The 22,329-nt window shown below is 53.5% G+C and overlaps 2 protein-coding genes across 2 annotated transcripts in view; both read left to right on the top strand.

Moving 5' to 3' along the window:
* The window catches only part of LOC140374632 (immunoglobulin superfamily DCC subclass member 3-like), a 134,038-nt gene extending 115,659 nt beyond the window's left edge, over window positions 1-18,379 (top strand). Inside the window, exons 11-12 of the mRNA XM_072461560.1 lie at window positions 14,771-14,964; window positions 18,335-18,379. Coding sequence (XP_072317661.1) covers window positions 14,771-14,964; window positions 18,335-18,379 — 239 coding nt within the window. The remainder of the gene's footprint in view (window positions 1-14,770; window positions 14,965-18,334) is intronic.
* LOC140374630 (uncharacterized) overlaps window positions 14,810-22,329 on the top strand; it is a 14,974-nt gene continuing 7,454 nt past the window's right edge. The window contains exon 1 of the mRNA XM_072461559.1: window positions 14,810-14,964. The gene's annotated coding sequence lies outside the window, so the exon portion shown is untranslated. The remainder of the gene's footprint in view (window positions 14,965-22,329) is intronic.

Below are 22,329 nucleotides of genomic sequence, written 5' to 3'. Positions count from 1 at the left end.
GACAGAGACGACAGGAGCAGTGACAGAGACAGAGACAAAGACAGAGACGACAGGAGCAGAGACAGAGACAGAGACGACAGGAGCAGAGACAAAGACAGAGATGACAGGAGCAGAGACTGAGACGACAGGAGCAGAGACAGAGACGACAGGAGCAGTGACAGAGACAGAGACAGAGACGACAGGAGCAGAGACAGAGACAGAAACAGAGACAGAGACAGAGACAGAAACAGAAACAGAGACAGAGACAGAGACGACAGGAGCAGACAGAAAGACAGAGACGACAGGAGCAGAGACAGAGACAGAAACAGAGACAGAGACGACAGGAGCAGAGACAAAGACAGAGACGACAGGAGCAGAGACAGAGACAGAGACGACAGGAGCAGTGACAGAGACAGAGACAAAGACAGAGACGACAGGAGCAGAGACAAAGACAGAGACGACAGGAGCAGAGACAGAGACAGAGACAGAAACAGAGACAGAAACAGAGACAGAGACGACAGGAGCAGTGACAGAGACAGAGACAAAGACAGAGACGACAGGAGCAGAGACTAAGACAGAGACGACAGGAGCAGAGACAGAGACTACAGGAGCAGAGACAAAGACAGAGACGACAGGAGCAGAGATAAAGACAGAGACGACAGGAGCAGAGACAGAGATAGGGACAGAGACAGAGACGACAGAAGCAAAGACAAAGACAGAGACGACAGGAGCAGAGACAGAGACAGACACAGAAACAGAGACAGAGACGACAGGAGCAGTGACAGAGACAGAGACAAAGACAGAGACGACAGGAGCAGAGACAGAGACAGAGACGACAGGAGCAGAGACAAAGACAGAGACAGAGACAAAGACAGAGACGACAGGAGCAGAGACAGAGACAGAGACAGAAACAGAGACAGAGACGACAGGAGCAGAGACAAAGACAGAGACGACAGGAGCAGAGACAGAGACAGAGACGACAGGAGCAGTGACAGAGACAGAGACAAAGACTGAGACGACAGGAGCAGAGACAGAGACAGAGACGACAGGAGCAGAGACAAAGACGGAGACGACAGGAGCAGAGACAGAGACAGACACAGAAACAGAGACAGAGACGACAGGAGCAGTGACAGAGACAGAGACAAAGACAGAGACGACAGGAGCAGAGACAGAGACAGAGACGACAGGAGCAGAGACAAAGACAGAGACGACAGGAGCAGAGACAGAGACAGAGACAGGGACGGAGACAAAGACGACAGGAGCAAAGACAAAGACAAAGACGACAGGAGCAGAGACAGAGACAGAGACAGAAACAGAGACAGAGACGACAGGAGCAGAGACAAAGACAGAGACGACAGGAGCAGAGACAGAGACAGAAACAGAGACAGAGACGACAGGAGCAGTGACAGAGACAGAGACAAAGACAGAGACGACAGGAGCAGAGACAGAGACAGAGACGACAGGAGCAGAGACAAAGACGGAGACGACAGGAGCAGAGACAGAGACAGAGACGACAGGAGCAGAGACAGAGACAGAAACAGAGACAGAGACAGAGACAGAGACGACAGGAGCAGTGACAGAGACAGAGACAGAGACGACAGGAGCAGAGACAGAGACAGAGACGACAGGAGCAGAGACAGAGACGACAGGAGCAGAGACAGAGACGACAGGAGCAGTTACAGAGACAGAGACGACAGGAGCAGAGACAGAGACAGAGACAGAGACAGAAACAGAGACAGAGCCAGAGACGACAGACGGAGACGACAGGAGCAGAGACAGAGACGACAGGAGCAGAAACAGAGACAGAGACAGAGACGACAGGAGCAGGGAAAGAGACGACCGGAGCAGAGACAGAGACAGAGACGACAGGAGCAGAGACAGAGACGACAGGAGCAGAGACAAAGACAGAGACGACAGGACAGAGACAGAGACAGAGACGACAGGAGAAGGGACAGAGACAGAGACAGAGAACGAAACAGAGACAGAGACGACAGGAGCAGAGACAAAGAAAGAGACGACAGGAGCAGAGACAGAGACAGAGACAGAAACAGAGACAGAGACGACAGGAGCAGAGACATAGACAGAGACGACAGGAGCAGAGACAGAGACAGAAACAGAAACAGAGACAGAGACAGAGACGACAGGAGCAGTGACAGAGACAGAGAGAAAGACAGAGACGACAGGAGCAGAGACAGAGACAGAGACGACAGGAGCAGACAGAAAGACAGAGACGACAGGAGCAGAGACAGAGACAGAAACAGAGACAGAGACAACAGGAGCAGAGACAAAGACAGAGACGACAGGATTAGAGACAGAGACAGAGACGACAGGAGCAGTGACAGAGACAGAGACAAAGACAGAGACGACAGGAGCAGAGAAAAAGACAGAGACGACAGGAGCAGAGACAGAGACAGAGACAGAAACAGAGACAGAAACAGAGACAGAGACGACAGGAGCAGTGACAGAGACAGAGACGACAGGAGCAGAGACAAAGACAGAGACGACAGGAGCAGAGACAGAGACAGAGATAGGGACAGAGACAGAGACGACAGGAGCAAAGACAAAGACAGAGACGACAGGAGCAGAGACAGAGACAGAGACAGGGACGGAGACAAAGACGACAGGAGCAAAGACAAAGACAAAGACGACAGGAGCAGAGACAGAGACAGAGACAGAAACAGAGACAGAGACGACAGGAGCAGAGACAAAGACAGAGACGACAGGAGCAGAGACAGAGACAGAAACAGAGACAGAGACGACAGGAGCAGTGACAGAGACAGAGACAAAGACAGAGACAACAGGAGCAGAGACAGAGACAGAGACGACAGGAGCAGAGACAAAGATGGAGACGACAGGAGCAGAGACAGAGACAGAGACGACAGGAGCAGAGACAGAGACAGAGACAGAAACAGAGACAGAGACGACAGGAGCAGAGACATAGACTGAGACAAAGACAGAGACGACAGGAGCAGAGACAGAGACAGAGACAGAGACAGAAACAGAGACAGAAACAGAGACAGAGACGACAGGAGCAGTGACAGAGACAGAGACAAAGACAGAGACGACAGGAGCAGAGACAGAGACAGAGACGACAGGAGCAGAGACAAAGACAGAGATGACAGGAGCAGAGACTGAGACGACAGGAGCAGAGACAGAGACGACAGGAGCAGTGACAGAGACAGAGACAGAGACGACAGGAGCAGAGACAGAGACAGAAACAGAGACAGAGACAGAGACAGAAACAGAAACAGAGACAGAGACAGAGACGACAGGAGCAGTGACAGAGACAGAGACAAAGACAGAGACGACAGGAGCAGAGACAGAGACAGAGACAGAAACAGAGACAGAGACGACAGGAGCAGAGACATTGACAGAGACGACAGGAGCAGAGACAGAGACAGAAACAGAGACAGAGACAGAGACGACAGGAGCAGTGACAGAGACAGAGACGACAGGAGCAGAGACAAAGACAGAGACGACAGGAGCAGTGACAGAGACAGAGACAGAAACAGAGACAGAGACGACAGGAGCAGAGACATTGACAGAGACGACAGGAGCAGAGACAGAGACAGAAACAGAAACAGAGACAGAGACAGAGACGACAGGAGCAGTGACAGAGACAGAGACAAAGACAGAGACGACAGGAGCAGAGACAAAGACAGAGACGACAGGAGCAGAGACAGAGACAGAGACAGGGACGGAGACAAAGACGACAGGAGCAAAGACAAAGACAAAGACGACAGGAGCAGAGACAGAGACAGAGACAGAAACAGAGACAGAGACGACAGGAGCAGAGACAAAGACAGAGACGACAGGAGCAGAGACAAAGACAAAGACGACAGGAGCAGAGACAGAGACAGAGACAGAAACAGAGACAGAGACGACAGGAGCAGTGACAGAGACAGAGACAAAGACAGAGACGACAGGAGCAGAGACAGAGACAGAGACGACAGGAGCAGAGACAAAGACGGAGACGACAGGAGCAGAGACAGAGACAGAGACGACAGGAGCAGAGACAGAGACAGAGACAGAAACAGAGACAGAGAAAGAGACGACAGGAGCAGTGACAGAGACGACAGGAGCAGAGACAGAGACAGAGACAGAGACAGAAACAGAGACAGAGCCAGAGACGACAGGAGCAGAGACAGACACAGAGACGACAGGAACAGGGAAAGAGACGACCGGAGCAGAGACAGAGACGACAGGAGCAGAGACAGAGACGACAGGAGCAGAGACAGAGACGACAGGAGCAGTGACAGAGACAGAGACAGAGATGACAGGAGCGGAGACAGAGACGACAGGAGCAGGGACAAAGACAGAGACGACAGGAGCAGAGACAGAGACAGAGAAGACAGGAGAAGGGACAGAGACAGAGACAGAGACAGAGAACGAAACAGAGACAGAGACAGAGACGACAGGAGCAGTGACAAAGACAGAGACAGAGACAGAGACGACAGGAGCAGAGACAAAGACAGAGACGACAGGAGCAGAGACAGAGACAGAAACAGAAACAGAGACAGAGACAGAGACGACAGGAGCAGAGACAGAAACAGAGACAGAGACGACAGGAGCAGTGACAGAGACGGAGACGACAGGAGCAGAGACAAAGACGGAGACGACAGGAGCAGAGACAAAGACGGAGACGACAGGAGCAGAGACAGAAACAGAGACGACAGGAGCAGAGACAGAGACAGAGACAGAAACAGAGACAGAGAAAGAGACGACAGGAGCCGTGACAGAGACAGAGACGACAGGAGCAGAGACAGAGACAGAGACGACAGGAGCAGAGACAGAGACGACAGGAGCAGAGACAGAGACGACAGGAGCAGAGACAGAGACGACAGGAGCAGTGACAGAGACAGAGACAGAGACGACAGGAGCAGAGACAGAGACAGAGACAGAAACAGAGACAGAGCCAGAGACGACAGGAGCAGAGACAGAGACGACAGGAGCAGAGACAAAGACAGAGACGACAGGAGCAGAGACAGAGACAGAGACGACAGGAGCAGAGACAGAGACGACAGGAGCAGTGACAAAGACAGACAGAGACGACAGGAGCAGAGACAAAGACAGAGACGACAGGAGCAGTGACAGACAGAGACAGAAACAGAGACAAAGACGACAGGAGCAGAGACATTGACAGAGACGACAGGAGCAGAGACAGAGACAGAAACAGAAACAGAGACAGAGACAGAGACGACAGGAGCAGTGACAGAGACAGAGACAAAGACAGAGACGACAGGAGCAGAGACAGAGACAGAAACAGAGACAGAGACGACAGGAGCAGTGACAGAGACAGAGACAAAGACAGAGACGACAGGAGCAGAGACAGAGACAGAGACGACAGGAGCAGAGACAAAGACGGAGACGACAGGAGCAGAGACAGAGACAGAGACGACAGGAGCAGAGACAGAGACAGAGACAGAAACAGAGACAGAGAAAGAGACGACAGGAGCAGTGACAGAGACAGAGACAGAGAGGACAGGAGCAGAGACAGAGACGACAGGAGCAGAGACAGAGATGACAGGAGCAGAGACAGAGACGACAGGAGCAGAGACAGAGACGATAGGAGCAGTGACAGAGACAGAGACAGAGATGACAGGAGCAGAGACAGAGACAGAGACAGAGACAGAGAAAGAGACGACAGGAGCAGTGACAGAGACAGGGAAAGAGACGACAGGAGCAGAGACAGAGACAGAGACGACAGGAGCAGAGACAGAGACGACAGGAGCAGAGACAGAGACGACAGGAGCAGTGATAGAGACAGAGACAGAGATGACAGGAGCGGAGACAGAGACGACAGGAGCAGGGACAAAGACAGAGACGACAGGAGCAGAGACAGAGACAGAGACGACAGGAGAAGGGACAGAGACAGAGACAGAGAACGAAACAGAGACAGAGACAGAGACGACAGGAGCAGTGACAAAGACAGAGACAGAGACAGAGACGACAGGAGCAGAGACAAAGACAGAGACGACAGGAGCAGAGACAGAGACAGAAACAGAGACAGAGACGACAGGAGCAGAGACATAGACAGAGACGACAGGAGCAGAGACAGAGACAGAAACAGAAACAGAGACAGAGACAGAGACGACAGGAGCAGTGACAGAGACAGAGACAAAGACAGAGACGACAGGAGCAGAGACAGAGACAGAGACGACAGGAGCAGACACAAAGACAGAGACGACAGGAGCAGAGACAGAAACAGAGACAGAAACAGAGACAGAGACAGAAACAGAGACGACAGGAGCAGAGACAAAGTCAGAGACAGAGACGACAGGAGCAGAGACAAAGACAGAGACGACAGGAGCAGAGACAGAGACAGAGACAGAAACAGAGACAGAGACGACAGGAGAAGAGACAAAGACAGAGACGACAGGAGCAGAGACAGAGACAGAGACAGAAACAGAGACAGAGACGACAGGAGCAGAGACAGAGACGACAGGAGCAGGGACAAAGACAGAGACGACAGGAGCAGAGACAGAGACAGAGACGACAGGAGAAGGGACAGAGACAGAGACAGAGACAGAGAACGAAACAGAGACAGAGACAGAGACCACAGGAGCAGTGACAAAGACAGAGACAGAGACAGAGACGACAGGAGCAGTGATAGAGACAGAGACAGAGATGACAGGAGCGGAGACAGAGACGACAGGAGCAGGGACAAAGACAGAGACGACAGGAGCAGAGACAGAGACAGAGACGACAGGAGAAGGGACAGAGACAGAGACAGAGACAGAGAACGAAACAGAGACAGAGACAGAGACCACAGGAGCAGTGACAAAGACAGAGGCAGAGACAGAGACGACAGGAGCAGAGACAAAGACAGAGACGACAGGAGCAGAGACAGAGACAGAAACAGAAACAGAGACAGAGACAGAGACGACAGGAGCAGTGACAGAGACAGAGACAAAGACAGAGACGACAGGAGCAGAGACAGAGACAGAGACGACAGGAGCAGACACAAAGACAGAGACGACAGGAGCAGAGACAGAAACAGAGACAGAAACAGAGACGACAGGAGCAGAGACAAAGTCAGAGACAGAGACGACAGGAGTAGAGACAAAGACAGAGACGACAGGAGCAGAGACAGAGACAGAGACAGAAACAGAGACAGAGACGACAGGAGCAGAGACAAAGACAGAGACGACAGGAGCAGAGACAGAGACAGAGACGACAGGAGCAGTGACATAGACAGAGACAAAGACAGAGACGACAGGAGCAGAGACAAAGACAGAGACAGAAACAGAAACAGAGACAGAGACAGAGACGACAGGAGCAGTGACATAGACAGAGACAAAGACAGAGACGACAGGAGCAGAGACAGAGACAGAGACGACAGGAGCAGAGACAGAGACAGAGACAGAGACAGAAACAGAGACAGAAACAGAGACAGAGACAGAGACGACAGGAGCAGTGACAGAGACGGAGACAAAGACAGAGACGACAGGAGCAGAGACAGAGACAGAGACGACAGGAGCAGAGACAAATACAGAGACGACAGGAGCAGAGACAGAGACAGAGACGACAGGAGCAGAGACAAAGACATAGACGACAGGAGCAGAAACAGAGACAGAGACAGAAACAGAGACAGAGACGACAGGAGCAGAGACAGAGACGACAGGAGCAGAGACAAAGACAGATACAGAGACAGAAACAGAGACAGAAACAGAGACAGAAACAGAGACAGAGACAGAGACAGAGACGACAGGAGCAGAGACAAAGACAGAGACAGAGACAGAGACGACAGGAGCAGAGACAAAGACAGAGACGACAGGAGCAGAGACAGAGACAGAAACAGAGACAGAGACGACAGGAGCAGAGACAAAGACAGAGACGACAGGAGCAGAGACAGAGACAGAAACAGGGACAGAGACAGAGACGACTGGAGCAGTGACAAAGACAGAGACAGAGACAGAGACGACAGGAGCAGAGACAAAGACAGAGACGACAGGAGCAGAGACAGAGACAGAAACAGAGACAGAGACGACAGGAGCAGAGACAAAGACAGAGACGACAGGAGCAGAGACAGAGACAGAAACAGGGACAGAGACAGAGACGTCAGGAGCAGTGACAAAGACAGAGACAGAGACAGAGACGACAGGAGCAGAGACAGAGACAGAGACGACAGGAGCAGAGACAGAGACAGAGACAGAAACAGAGACAGAAACAGAGACAGAGACACAGACAGAGGAGCAGATGAAGAGGAGCAGGTGAAGAGGAGCAGATGAAGAGGAGCAGGTGAAGAGGAGCAGATGAAGAGGAGCAGATGAAGAGGAGCAGATGAAGAGGAGCAGGTGAAGAGGAGCAGATGAAGAGGAGCAGATGAAGAGGAGCAGGTGAAGAGGAGCAGATGAAGAGGAGCAGGTGAAGAGGAGCAGATGAAGAGGAGCAGATGAAGAGGAGCAGGTGAAGAGGAGCAGATGAAGAGGAGCAGATGAAGAGGAGCAGATGAAGAGGAGCAGGTGAAGAGGAGCAGATGAAGAGGAGCAGATGAAGAGGAGCAGATGAAGAGGAGAAGGTGAAGAGGAGCAGATGAAGAGGAGCAGGTGAAGAGGAGCAGATGAAGAGGAGCAGGTGAAGAGGAGCAGATGAAGAGGAGCAGATGAAGAGGAGCAGATGAAGAGGAGAAGGTGAAGAGGAGCAGATGAAGAGGAGCAGGTGAAGAGGAGCAGATGAAGAGGAGCAGGTGAAGAGGAGCAGATAAAGAGGAGCAGGTGAAGAGGAGCAGGTGAAGAGGAGCAGATGAAATGGAGCAGATGAAGAGGAGCAGGTGAAGAGGAGCAGATGAAGAGGAGCAGATGAAGAGGAGCAGGTGAAGAGGAGCAGATGAAGAGGAGCAGGTGAAGAGGAGCAGATGAAGAGGAGCAGGTGAAGAGGAGCAGATGAAGAGGAGCAGGTGAAGAGGAGCAGATGAAGAGGAGCAGATGAAGAGGAGCAGATGAAGAGGAGAAGGTGAAGAGGAGCAGATGAAGAGGAGCAGGTGAAGAGGAGCAGATGAAGAGGAGCAGGTGAAGAGGAGCAGATAAAGAGGAGCAGGTGAAGAGGAGCAGGTGAAGAGGAGCAGGTGAAGAGGAGCAGATGAAGAGGAGCAGATGAAGAGGAGCAGATGAAATGGAGCAGATGAAGAGGAGCAGGTGAAGAGGAGCAGATGAAGAGGAGCAGATGAAGAGGAGCAGGTGAAGAGGAGCAGATGAAGAGGAGCAGGTGAAGAGGAGCAGATGAAGAGGAGCAGGTGAAGAGGAGCAGATGAAGAGGAGCAGGTGAAGAGGAGCAGATGAAGAGGAGCAGGTGAAGAGGAGCAGATAAAGAGGAGCAGGTGAAGAGGAGCAGGTGAAGAGGAGCAGATGAAGAGGAGCAGATGAAGAGGAGCAGGTGAAGAGGAGCAGATGAAGAGGAGCAGATGAAGAGGAGCAGGTGAAGAGGAGCAGATGAAGAGGAGCAGATGAAGAGGAGCAGGTGAAGAGGAGCAGATGAAGAGGAGCAGATGAAGAGGAGCAGATGAAGAGGAGAAGGTGAAGAGGAGCAGATGAAGAGGAGCAGATGAAGAGGAGCAGATGAAGAGGAGCAGGTGAAGAGGAGCAGGTGAAGAGGAGCAGATTAAGAGGAGCAGATGAAGAGGAGCAGATGAAGAGGAGCAGGTGAAGAGGAGCAGATGAAGAGGAGCAGGTGAAGAGGAGCAGGTGAAGAGGAGCAGATGAAGAGGAGCAGATGAAGAGGAGCAGATGAAGAGGAGCAGATGAAGAGGAGCAGGTGAAGAGGAGCAGGTGAAGAGGAGCAGATGAAGGGGAGAAGGTGAAGAGGAGCAGATGAAGAGGAGCAGATGAAGAGGAGCAGATGAAGAGGAGCAGGTGAAGAGGAGCAGATGAAGAGGAGCAGGTGAAAAGGAGCAGATGAAGAGGAGCAGGTGAAGAGGAGCAGATGAAGAGGAGCAGGTGAAGAGGAGCAGGTGAAGAGGAGCAGATGAAGAGGAGCAGATGAAGAGGAGCAGATGAAGAGGAGCAGGTGAAGAGGAGCAGATGAAGAGGAGCAGGTGAAGAGGAGCAGATGAAGAGGAGCAGGTGAAGAGGAGCAGATGAAGAGGAGCAGGTGAAGAGGAGCAGGTGAAGAGGAGCAGATGAAGAGGAGCAGGTGAAGAGGAGCAGATGAAGAGGAGCAGGTGAAGAGGAGCAGATGAAGAGGAGCAGATGAAGAGGAGCAGGTGAAGAGGAGCAGATGAAGAGGAGCAGATGAAGAGGAGCAGATGAAGAGCAGAAGGTGAAGAGGAGCAGATGAAGAGGAGCAGATGAAGAGGAGCAGATGAAGAGGAGCAGGTGAAGAGGAGCAGATTAAGAGGAGCAGATGAAGAGGAGCAGATGAAGAGGAGCAGGTGAAGAGGAGCAGATGAAGAGGAGCAGGTGAAGAGGAGCAGATGAAGAGGAGCAGGTGAAGAGGAGCAGATGAAGAGGAGCAGGTGAAGAGGAGCAGGTGAAGAGGAGCAGGTGAAGAGGAGCAGATGAAGAGGAGCAGATGAAGAGGAGCAGGTGAAGAGGAGCAGATGAAGAGGAGCAGATGAAGAGGAGCAGATGAAGAGGAGCAGGTGAAGAGGAGCAGATGAAGAGGAGCAGGTGAAGAGGAGAAGGTGAAGAGGAGCAGATGAAGAGGAGCAGATGAAGAGGAGCAGATGAAGAGGAGCAGGTGAAGAGGAGAAGGTGAAGAGGAGCAGATGAAGAGGAGCAGATGAAGAGGAGCAGGTGAAGAGGAGAAGGTGAAGAGGAGCAGATGAAGAGGAGCAGGTGAAGAGGAGCAGATGAAGAGGAGCAGGTGAAGAGGAGCAGGTGAAGAGGAGCAGATGAAGAGGAGCAGATGAAGAGGAGCAGGTGAAGAGGAGCAGATGAAGAGGAGCAGATGAAGAGGAGCAGGTGAAGAGGAGCAGATGAAGAGGAGCAGATGAAGAGGAGCAGGTGAAGAGGAGCAGATGAAGAGGAGCAGGTGAAGAGGAGCAGATGAAGAGGAGAAGGTGAAGAGGAGCAGATGAAGAGGAGCAGATGAAGAGGAGCAGGTGAAGAGGAGCAGATGAAGAGGAGCAGATGAAGAGGAGAAGGTGAAGAGGAGCAGATGAAGAGGAGCAGATGAAGAGGAGCAGGTGAAGAGGAGCAGGTGAAGAGGAGCAGATTAAGAGGAGCAGATGAAGAGGAGCAGATGAAGAGGAGCAGGTGAAGAGGAGCAGATGAAGAGGAGCAGGTGAAGAGGAGCAGATGAAGAGGAGCAGGTGAAGAGGAGCAGGTGAAGAGGAGCAGGTGAAGAGGAGCAGATGAAGAGGAGCAGATGAAGAGGAGCAGGTGAAGAGGAGCAGATGAAGAGGAGCAGATGAAGAGGAGCAGATGAAGAGGAGCAGGTGAAGAGGAGCAGGTGAAGAGGAGAAGGTGAAGAGGAGCAGATGAAGAGGAGCAGGTGAAGAGGAGCAGATGAAGAGGAGCAGGTGAAGAGGAGCAGGTGAAGAGGAGCAGATGAAGAGGAGCAGATGAAGAGGAGCAGGTGAAGAGGAGCAGATGAAGAGGAGCAGATGAAGAGGAGCAGGTGAAGAGGAGCAGATGAAGAGGAGCAGATGAAGAGGAGCAGGTGAAGAGGAGCAGATGAAGAGGAGCAGGTGAAGAGGAGCAGATGAAGAGGAGAAGGTGAAGAGGAGCAGATGAAGAGGAGCAGGTGAAGAGGAGCAGATGAAGAGGAGCAGATGAAGAGGAGCAGATGAAGAGGAGCAGATGAAGAGGAGCAGGTGAAGAGGAGCAGATGAAGAGGAGCAGGTGAAGAGGAGCAGATGAAGAGGAGCAGATGAAGAGGAGCAGGTGAAGAGGAGCAGATGAAGAGGAGCAGATGAAGAGGAGAAGGTGAAGAGGAGCAGATGAAGAGGAGCAGGTGAAGAGGAGCAGATGAAGAGGAGCAGGTGAAGAGGAGCAGATGAAGAGGAGCAGATGAAGAGGAGCAGGTGAAGAGGAGCAGATGAAGAGGAGCAGATGAAGAGGAGCAGGTGAAGAGGAGCAGATGAAGAGGAGCAGATGAAGAGGAGCATATGAAGAGGAGAAGGTGAAGAGGAGCAGGTGAAGAGGAGCAGATGAAGAGGAGCAGGTGAAGAGGAGCAGGTGAAGAGGAGCAGGTGAAGAGGAGCAGATGAAGAGGAGCAGGTGAAGAGGAGCAGGTGAAGAGGAGCAGATGAAGAGGAGCAGATGAAGAGGAGCAGATGAAGAGGAGCAGGTGAAGAGGAGTAGATGAAGAGGAGCAGATGAAGAGGAGCAGGTGAAGAGGAGAAGGTGAAGAGGAGCAGATGAAGAGGAGCAGGTGAAGAGGAGCAGATGAAGAGGAGCAGGTGAAGAGGAGCAGATGAAGAGGAGCAGATGAAGAGGAGCAGATGAAGAGGAGAAGGTGAAGAGGAGCAGATGAAGAGGAGCAGGTGAAGAGGAGCAGATGAAGAGGAGCAGGTGAAGAGGAGCAGATGAAGAGGAGCAGATGAAGAGGAGCAGATGAAGAGGAGAAGGTGAAGAGGAGCAGATGAAGAGGAGCAGATGAAGAGGAGCAGATGAAGAGGAGCAGGTGAAGAGGAGCAGGTGAAGAGGAGCAGATGAAGAGGAGCAGATGAAGAGGAGCAGATGAAGAGGAGCAGATGAAGAGGAGCAGGTGAAGAGGAGCAGATGAAGAGGAGCAGATGAAGAGGAGCAGGTGAAGAGGAGAAGGTGAAGAGGAGCAGGTGAAGAGGAGCAGGTGAAGAGGAGCAGATGAAGAGGAGCAGGTGAAGAGGAGCAGGTGAAGAGGAGCAGGTGAAGAGGAGCATATGAAGAGGAGCAGGTGAAGAGGAGCAGATGAAGAGGAGCAGATGAAGAGGAGCAGGTGAAGAGGAGCAGATGAAGAGGAGCAGATGAAGAGGAGCAGATGAAGAGGAGCAGATGAAGAGGAGCAGGTGAAGAGGAGCAGATGAAGAGGAGCAGGTGAAGAGGAGCAGATGAAGAGGAGCAGGTGAAGAGGAGCAGATGAAGAGGAGCAGATGAAGAGGAGCAGATTAAGAGGAGCAGATGAAGAGGAGCAGATGAAGAGGAGCAGATGAAGAGGAGCAGATGAAGAGGAGCAGATGAAGAGGAGCAGATGAAGAGGAGCAGGTGAAGAGGAGCAGATGAAGAGGAGCAGGTGAAGAGGAGCAGATGAAGAGGAGCAGGTGAAGAGGAGCAGGTGAAGAGGAGCAGGTGAAGAGGAGCAGATGAAGAGGAGCAGATGAAGAGGAGCAGGTGAAGAGGAGCAGATGAAGAGGAGCAGATGAAGAGGAGCAGGTGAAGAGGAGCAGATGAAGAGGAGCAGGTGAAGAGGAGCAGATGAAGAGGAGCAGGTGAAGAGGAGCAGGTGAAGAGGAGCAGGTGAAGAGGAGCAGATGAAGAGGAGCAGATGAAGAGGAGCAGGTGAAGAGGAGCAGATGAAGAGGAGCAGATGAAGAGGAGCAGATGAAGAGGAGCAGGTGAAGAGGAGCAGATGAAGAGGAGCAGATGAAGAGGAGCAGGTGAAGAGGAGCAGATGAAGAGGAGCAGATGAAGAGGAGCAGGTGAAGAGGAGCAGATGAAGAGGAGCAGATGAAGAGGAGAAGGTGAAGAGGAGCAGATGAAGAGGAGCAGATGAAGAGGAGCAGGTGAAGAGGAGCAGGTGAAGAGGAGCAGATTAAGAGGAGCAGATGAAGAGGAGCAGATGAAGAGGAGCAGATGAAGAGGAGCAGGTGAAGAGGAGCAGATGAAGAGGAGCAGATGAAGAGGAGCAGGTGAAGAGGAGAAGGTGAAGAGGAGCAGGTGAAGAGGAGCAGGTGAAGAGGAGAAGGTGAAGGGAAGCAGATGAAGAGGAGCAGGTGAAGAGGAGCAGATGAAGAGGAGCAGGTGAAGAGGAGCAGGTGAAGAGGAGCAGATGAAGAGGAGCAGATGAAGAGGAGCAGGTGAAGAGGAGCAGATGAAGAGGAGCAGATGAAGAGGAGCAGGTGAAGAGGAGCAGATGAAGAGGAGCAGATGAAGAGGAGCAGGTGAAGAGGAGCAGATGAAGAGGAGCAGGTGAAGAGGAGCAGATGAAGAGGAGCAGGTGAAGAGGAGCAGATGAAGAGGAGCAGATGAAGAGGAGCAGATGAAGAGGAGCAGGTGAAGAGGAGCAGATGAAGAGGAGCAGGTGAAGAGGAGCAGATGAAGAGGAGCAGGTGAAGAGGAGCAGGTGAAGAGGAGCAGATGAAGAGGAGCAGATTAAGAGGAGCAGATGAAGAGGAGCAGATGAAGAGGAGCAGATGAAGAGGAGCAGATGAAGAGGAGCAGATGAAGAGGAGCAGATGAAGAGGAGCAGGTGAAGAGGAGCAGATGAAGAGGAGCAGATGAAGAGGAGCAGGTGAAGAGGAGCAGGTGAAGAGGAGCAGATTAAGAGGAGCAGATGAAGAGGAGCAGATGAAGAGGAGCAGATGAAGAGGAGCAGGTGAAGAGGAGCAGGTGAAGAGGAGCAGGTGAAGAGGAGCAGATGAAGAGGAGCAGGTGAAGAGGAGCAGGTGAAGAGGAGCAGGTGAAGAGGAGCAGATGAAGAGGAGCAGGTGAAGAGGAGCAGGTGAAGAGGAGCAGATGAAGAGGAGCAGATGAAGAGGAGCAGATGAAGAGGAGCAGGTGAAGAGGAGTAGATGAAGAGGAGCAGATGAAGAGGAGCAGGTGAAGAGGAGCAGGTGAAGAGGAGCAGATGAAGAGGAGCAGGTGAAGAGGAGCAGAGCTCTCGTGCACGTGCCTGTGCACATCTGTCTGCGGTGCGCGCGCACGCTCAGAGCAGAGGGAGAGCGTGCGCGTGCCCGCTGTGCGTGAGCCGCGGGGGCGACACTGCGCGTTCACGCGGATGTTTCTGCGGAAGCGCCGCATCTTCCAGCTCCAGAGCGGACAGCGGCAGTGCGCGCGGACTGAAGCCGGCCTGAGTGATGCTGAGGGCGGCCACAGAGCGCAGCGGCCCCGGGGCGGACTCACGGTCAGTGTCAGCGCTTTAACCAAAGCTTTAGCTCAGGTTTATGACGAGGCGCGTGCAGCCGCGTGCGCGAGCCTCGTGCGCATGTGTGTAAATATAGAAACAGCGCGCTGACGTCACAGCCGCATTCCTGCGCATCTGCACGCGCCTCAGCATCATCCAACACAAGAGATCCAGAAAGGGTCTAAACCAGGACTAAACCAGGACTAAACCAGGACTAAACCAGGACTAAACCAGGACTAAACCAGGTTATTGAGTTTCCTCTCTGTTATTGTTCTACTTGTTCTGTTAGTTCTTTTTTTAAGTATAAAACACAGAACATGGAACAAATAATAACAAATAAAAATATAAAAAGAAATCAACCAGACGATAACAAAATGAAATAATTCACGTCATTATCAAATCAAAATAAAAAATTCCAGATGGTCCAAAGTTTAGCAAATTAAGTCCTAATTAAGTTTGATAGTCATTTTAAAAAAAAAATTCTGATGTCTGTCCCTCTCTCTGTCCCGTCCCACATTCTAAAGTAACTTCTAAAGTACATTACAGTACGCTGTGTGGACATGACACATGTAGGACGCTGTGTGGACATGACACATGTAGGACGCTGTGTGGACATGACACATGTAGGACGCTGTGTGGACATGACACATGTAGGACGCTGTGTGGACATGACACATGTAGGATGCTGTGTGGACATGACACATGTAGAACACTGTGTGGACATGACACATGTAGGACGCTGTGTGGACATGACACATGTAGGACGCTGTGTGGACATGACACATGTAGGATGCTGTGTGGACATGACACACTGTAGGACGCTGTGTGGACATGACACATGTAGGACGCTGTGTGGACATGACACATGTAGGACGCTGTGTGGACATGACACATGTAGGACACTGTGTGGACATGACACATGTAGGACGCTGTGTGGACATGACACATGTAGGACGCTGTGTTGACATGACACATGTAGGACGCTGTGTGGACATGACACATGTAGGACGCTGTGTGGACATGACACATGTAGGACGCTGTGTTTGCATGACACATGTAGGACGCTGTGTGGACATGACACACTGTAGGACGCTGTGTGGACATGACACATGTAGGACGCTGTGTGGACATGACACATGTAGGACACTGTGTGGACATGACACATGTAGGACGCTGTGTTGACATGACACATGTAGGATGCTGTGTGGACATGACACATGTAGGACGCTGTGTGGACATGACACATGTAGGATGCTGTGTGGACATGACACACTGTAGGACGCTGTGTGGACATGACACATGTAGGACGCTGTGTGGACATGACACATGTAGGACGCTGTGTGGACATGACACATGTAGGACGCTGTATGGACATGACACATGTAGGACGCTGTGTGGACATGACACATGTAGGACGCTGTGTGGACATGACACATGTAGGACGATGTGTGGACATGACACATGTAGGACGCTGTGTGGACATGACACATGTAGGACGCTGTGTGGACATGACACATGTAGGACGCTGTGTGGACATGACACATGTAGGACGCTGTGTGGACATGACACACTGTGGACGCTGTGTGGACAGTTGACATGACACATGTAGGACACTGTGTGGGACACATGTAGGACGCTGTGTGGACATGACACATGTAGGACGTTGTGTGGACATGACACATGTAGGACGCTGTGTGGACATGACACATGTAGGACGCTGTGTGGACATGACACACTGTAGGACGCTGTGTGGACATGACACATGTAGGACGCTGTGTGGACATGACACATGTAGGACGCTGTGTGGACATGACACATGTAGGACGCTGTGTTTGCATGACACATGTAGGACGCTGTGTGGACATGACACACTGTAGGACGTTGTGTGGACATGACACATGTAGGACGCTGTGTTGACATGACATATGTAGGACGCTGTGTGGACATGACACATGTAGGACGTTGTGTGGACATGACATATGTAGGACGCTGTGTGGACATGACACATGTAGGACGCTGTGTGGACATGACACATGTAGGACGCTGTGTGGACATGACATATGTAGGACGCTGTGTGGACATGACACATGTAGGACACTTTGTGGACATGACACATGTAGGACGCTGTGTTTGCATGACACATGTAGGACGCTGTGTGGACATGACACACTGTAGGACGTTGTGTGGACATGACATATGTAGGACGTTGTGTGGACATGACATATGTAGGACGCTGTGTGGACATGACACATGTAGGACACTGTGTGGACATGACACATGTAGGACGCTGTGTGGACATGACACACTGTAGGACGTTGTGTGGACATGACATATGTAGGACGTTGTGTGGACATGACATATGTAGGACGTTGTGTGGACATGACATATGTAGGACGTTGTGTGGACATGACACATGTAGGACGTTGTGTGGACATGACATATGTAGGACGTTGTGTGGACATGACATATGTAGGACGTTGTGTGGACATGACATATGTAGGACGTTGTGTGGACATGACACATGTAGGACGCTGTGTTGACATGACATATGTAGGACGTTGTGTGGACATGACATATGTAGGACGTTGTGTGGACATGACATATGTAGGACGTTGTGTGGACATGACATATGTAGGACGTTGTGTGGACATGACACATGTAGGACGCTGTGTTGACATGACATATGTAGGACGTTGTGTGGACATGACACACTGTAGGACGTTGTGTGGACATGACACATGTAGGACGCTGTGTTGACATGACATATGTAGGACGCTGTGTGGACATGACACATGTAGGACGTTGTGTGGACATGACATATGTAGGACGCTGTGTGGACATGACACATGTAGGACACTTTGTGGACATGACACATGTAGGACACTTTGTGGACATGACACACTGTAGGACGTTGTGTGGACATGACATATGTAGGACGTTGTGTGGACATGACATATGTAGGACGTTGTGTGGACATGACACATGTAGGACACTTTGTGGACATGACACATGTAGGACACTGTGTGGACATGACATATGTAGGACACTTTGTGGACATGACGAGGTCTCGCTGCTGTCTCAGATCACAAGTCCATGTTCTTCTCTTTCAGGTGGGATTTCACTGCATAAAAAGCTTTGCTTTTATTGACCACTGATTGGTCGTTAAAGAATGAGACTTGGGGCGTGTTTCATCCGGGGCGTGGTCGATCTGGGGCGTGATCGATCCGGGGCGTGGTCGATCCGGGGCGTGGTCGATCTGGGGCGTGGTCGATCCGGGGCGTGTTCGATCCGGGACGTCCCGCGGTGAGACGTGTTTATCACTGAAGTTTTGGAGCTTCATGTGACGCTCGGTCAATCTTTGTTTTCCCAGGATTTGTTGGAGATCGAGGTTCTCCTGGACCAAGGTCTGAAATGACCCCTACACGCCCGAAAGACACGCCCGAAAGACACGCCCGAAAGACACGCCCGAAAGACACGCCCGAAAGACACGCCCGAAAGACACGCCCAGACAGACACGCCCGAAAGACACGCCCGAAAGACACGCCCAGACAGACACGCCCGAAAGACACGCCCGAAAGACACGCCCGAAAGACACGCCCGAAAGACACGCCCGAAAGACACGCCCAGACAGACACGCCCGAAAGACACGCCCAGACAGACACGCCCGAAAGACACGCCCGAAAGACACGCCCGAAAGACACGCCCAGACAGACACGCCCGAAAGACACGCCCGAAAGACACGCCCGAAAGACACGCCCAGACAGACACGCCCGAAAGACACGCCCAGACAGACACGCCCGAAAGACACGCCCGAAAGACACGCCCGAAAGACACGCCCAGACAGACACGCCCGAAAGACACGCCCAGACAGACACGCCCGAAAGACACGCCCGAAAGACACGCCCGAAAGACACGCCCGAAAGACACGCCCAGACAGACACGCCCGAAAGACACGCCCGAAAGACACGCCCGAAAGACACGCCCAGACAGACACGCCCAGACAGACACGCCCAGACAGACACGCCCGAAAGACACGCCCGAAAGACACGCCCGAAAGACACGCCCGAAAGACACGCCCGAAAGACACGCCCGAAAGACACGCCCGAAAGACACGCCCGAAAGACACGCCCAGACAGACACGCCCGAAAGACACGCCCAGACAGACACGCCCGAAAGACACGCCCGAAAGACACGCCCGAAAGACACGCCCGAAAGACACGCCCGAAAGACACGCCCAGACAGACACGCCCGAAAGACACGCCCGAAAGACACGCCCAGACAGACACCCCCGAAAGACACGCCCGAAAGACACGCCCGAAAGACACGCCCAGACAGACACGCCCGAAAGACACGCCCGAAAGACACGCCCAGACAGACACGCCCGAAAGACACGCCCGAAAGACACGCCCGAAAGACACGCCCAGACAGACACGCCCGAAAGACACGCCCAGACAGACACGCCCGAAAGACACGCCCGAAAGACACGCCCGAAAGACACGCCCGAAAGACACGCCCAGACAGACACGCCCGAAAGACACGCCCAGACAGACACGCCCGAAAGACACGCCCGAAAGACACGCCCGAAAGACACGCCCGAAAGACACGCCCGAAAGACACGCCCGAAAGACACGCCCGAAAGACACGCCCGAAAGACACGCCCGAAAGACACGCCCGAAAGACACGCCCAGACAGACACGCCCAGACAGACACGCCCGAAAGACACGCCCGAAAGACACGCCCGAAAGACACGCCCGAAAGACACGCCCGAAAGACACGCCCGAAAGACACGCCCAGACAGACACGCCCGAAAGACACGCCCGAAAGACACGCCCAGACAGACACGCCCGAAAGACACGCCCGAAAGACACGCCCGAAAGACACGCCCGAAAGACACGCCCGAAAGACACGCCCAGACAGACACGCCCGAAAGACACGCCCAGACAGACACGCCCGAAAGACACGCCCGAAAGACACGCCCGAAAGACACGCCCAGACAGACACGCCCGAAAGACACGCCCGAAAGACACGCCCGAAAGACACGCCCAGACAGACACGCCCGAAAGACACGCCCAGACAGACACGCCCGAAAGACACGCCCGAAAGACACGCCCGAAAGACACGCCCAGACAGACACGCCCGAAAGACACGCCCAGACAGACACGCCCGAAAGACACGCCCGAAAGACACGCCCGAAAGACACGCCCGAAAGACACGCCCAGACAGACACGCCCGAAAGACACGCCCGAAAGACACGCCCGAAAGACACGCCCAGACAGACACGCCCAGACAGACACGCCCAGACAGACACGCCCGAAAGACACGCCCGAAAGACACGCCCGAAAGACACGCCCGAAAGACACGCCCGAAAGACACGCCCAGACAGACACGCCCGAAAGACACGCCCGAAAGACACGCCCGAAAGACACGCCCAGACAGACACGCCCGAAAGACACGCCCAGACAGACACGCCCGAAAGACACGCCCGAAAGACACGCCCGAAAGACACGCCCGAAAGACACGCCCGAAAGACACGCCCGAAAGACACGCCCAGACAGACACGCCCGAAAGACACGCCCGAAAGACACGCCCAGACAGACACCCCCGAAAGACACGCCCGAAAGACACGCCCGAAAGACACGCCCAGACAGACACGCCCGAAAGACACGCCCGAAAGACACGCCCAGACAGACACGCCCGAAAGACACGCCCGAAAGACACGCCCGAAAGACACGCCCAGACAGACACGCCCGAAAGACACGCCCAGACAGACACGCCCGAAAGACACGCCCGAAAGACACGCCCGAAAGACACGCCCGAAAGACACGCCCAGACAGACACGCCCGAAAGACACGCCCAGACAGACACGCCCGAAAGACACGCCCGAAAGACACGCCCGAAAGACACGCCCGAAAGACACGCCCGAAAGACACGCCCGAAAGACACGCCCGAAAGACACGCCCGAAAGACACGCCCGAAAGACACGCCCGAAAGACACGCCCGAAAGACACGCCCAGACAGACACGCCCAGACAGACACGCCCGAAAGACACGCCCGGACAGACACGCCCGAAAGACACGCCCGAAAGACACGCCCGAAAGACACGCCCAGACAGACACGCCCGAAAGACACGCCCGAAAGACACGCCCGAAAGACACGCCCGAAAGACACGCCCAGACAGACACGCCCGAAAGACACGCCCAGACAGACACGCCCGAAAGACACGCCCGAAAGACACGCCCGAAAGACACGCCCGAAAGACACGCCCGAAAGACACGCCCAGACAGACACGCCCGAAAGACACGCCCGAAAGACACGCCCAGACAGACACGCCCGAAAGACACGCCCGAAAGACACGCCCGAAAGACACGCCCGAAAGACACGCCCGAAAGACACGCCCAGACAGACACGCCCGAAAGACACGCCCGAAAGACACGCCCGAAAGACACGCCCAGACAGACACGCCCGAAAGACACGCCCAGACAGACACGCCCGAAAGACACGCCCGAAAGACACGCCCGAAAGACACGCCCAAAAGACACGCCCAGACAGACACGCCCGAAAGACACGCCCGAAAGACACACCCAGACAGACACGCCCGAAAGACACGCCCAGATAGACACGCCCGAAAGAGACGCCCAGACAGACACGCCCGAAAGACACGCCCAGACAGACACGCCAGAAAGACACGCCCAGATAGACAAGCCCGAAAGACACGCCCAGACAGACACGCCCAGACAGACACGCCCAGACAGACACGCCCGAAAGACACACCCAAATAGACACGCCCGAAAGACACGCCCGAAAGACACGCCCGAAAGACACGCCCAAAAGACACGCCTAGACAGACACGCCCAGATAGACACGCCCAGACAGACACGCCCAGATAGACACGCCCAGATAGACACGCCCGAAAGACACGTCCAGACAGACACGCCCAGACAGACACGCCCAGACAGACACGCCCAGATAGACACGCCCAGACAGACACGCCCAGATAGACACGCCCGAAAGACACGCCCAGACAGACACGCCCAGATAGACACGCCCAGATAGACACGCCCAGATAGACACGCCCGAAAGACACGCCCAGACAGACACGCCCAGATAGACACGCCCAGACAGACACGCCCAGATAGACACGCCCGAAAGACACGCCCAGACAGACACGCCCGAAAGACACGCCCAGACAGACACGCCCAGATAGACACGCCCGAAAGACACGCCCAGACAGACACGCCCAGATTGACACGCCCAGATAGACACGCCCAGACAGACACGCCCAGACAGACACGCCCGAAAGACACGCCCAGACAGACACGCCCAGATAGACACGCCTAAATAGACACGCCCGAAAGACACGCCCAG

Source organism: Eucyclogobius newberryi, unplaced genomic scaffold (assembly GCF_026437365.1).
Source record: "Eucyclogobius newberryi isolate DKJ021-1_F unplaced genomic scaffold, fEucNew1.0.hap1 SCAF_3, whole genome shotgun sequence".
Taxonomy (NCBI): domain Eukaryota; kingdom Metazoa; phylum Chordata; class Actinopteri; order Gobiiformes; family Gobiidae; genus Eucyclogobius; species Eucyclogobius newberryi.
Note: the sequence above shows the minus strand (reverse complement) of the source record. Positions and strands in the feature narration are given on the sequence as shown.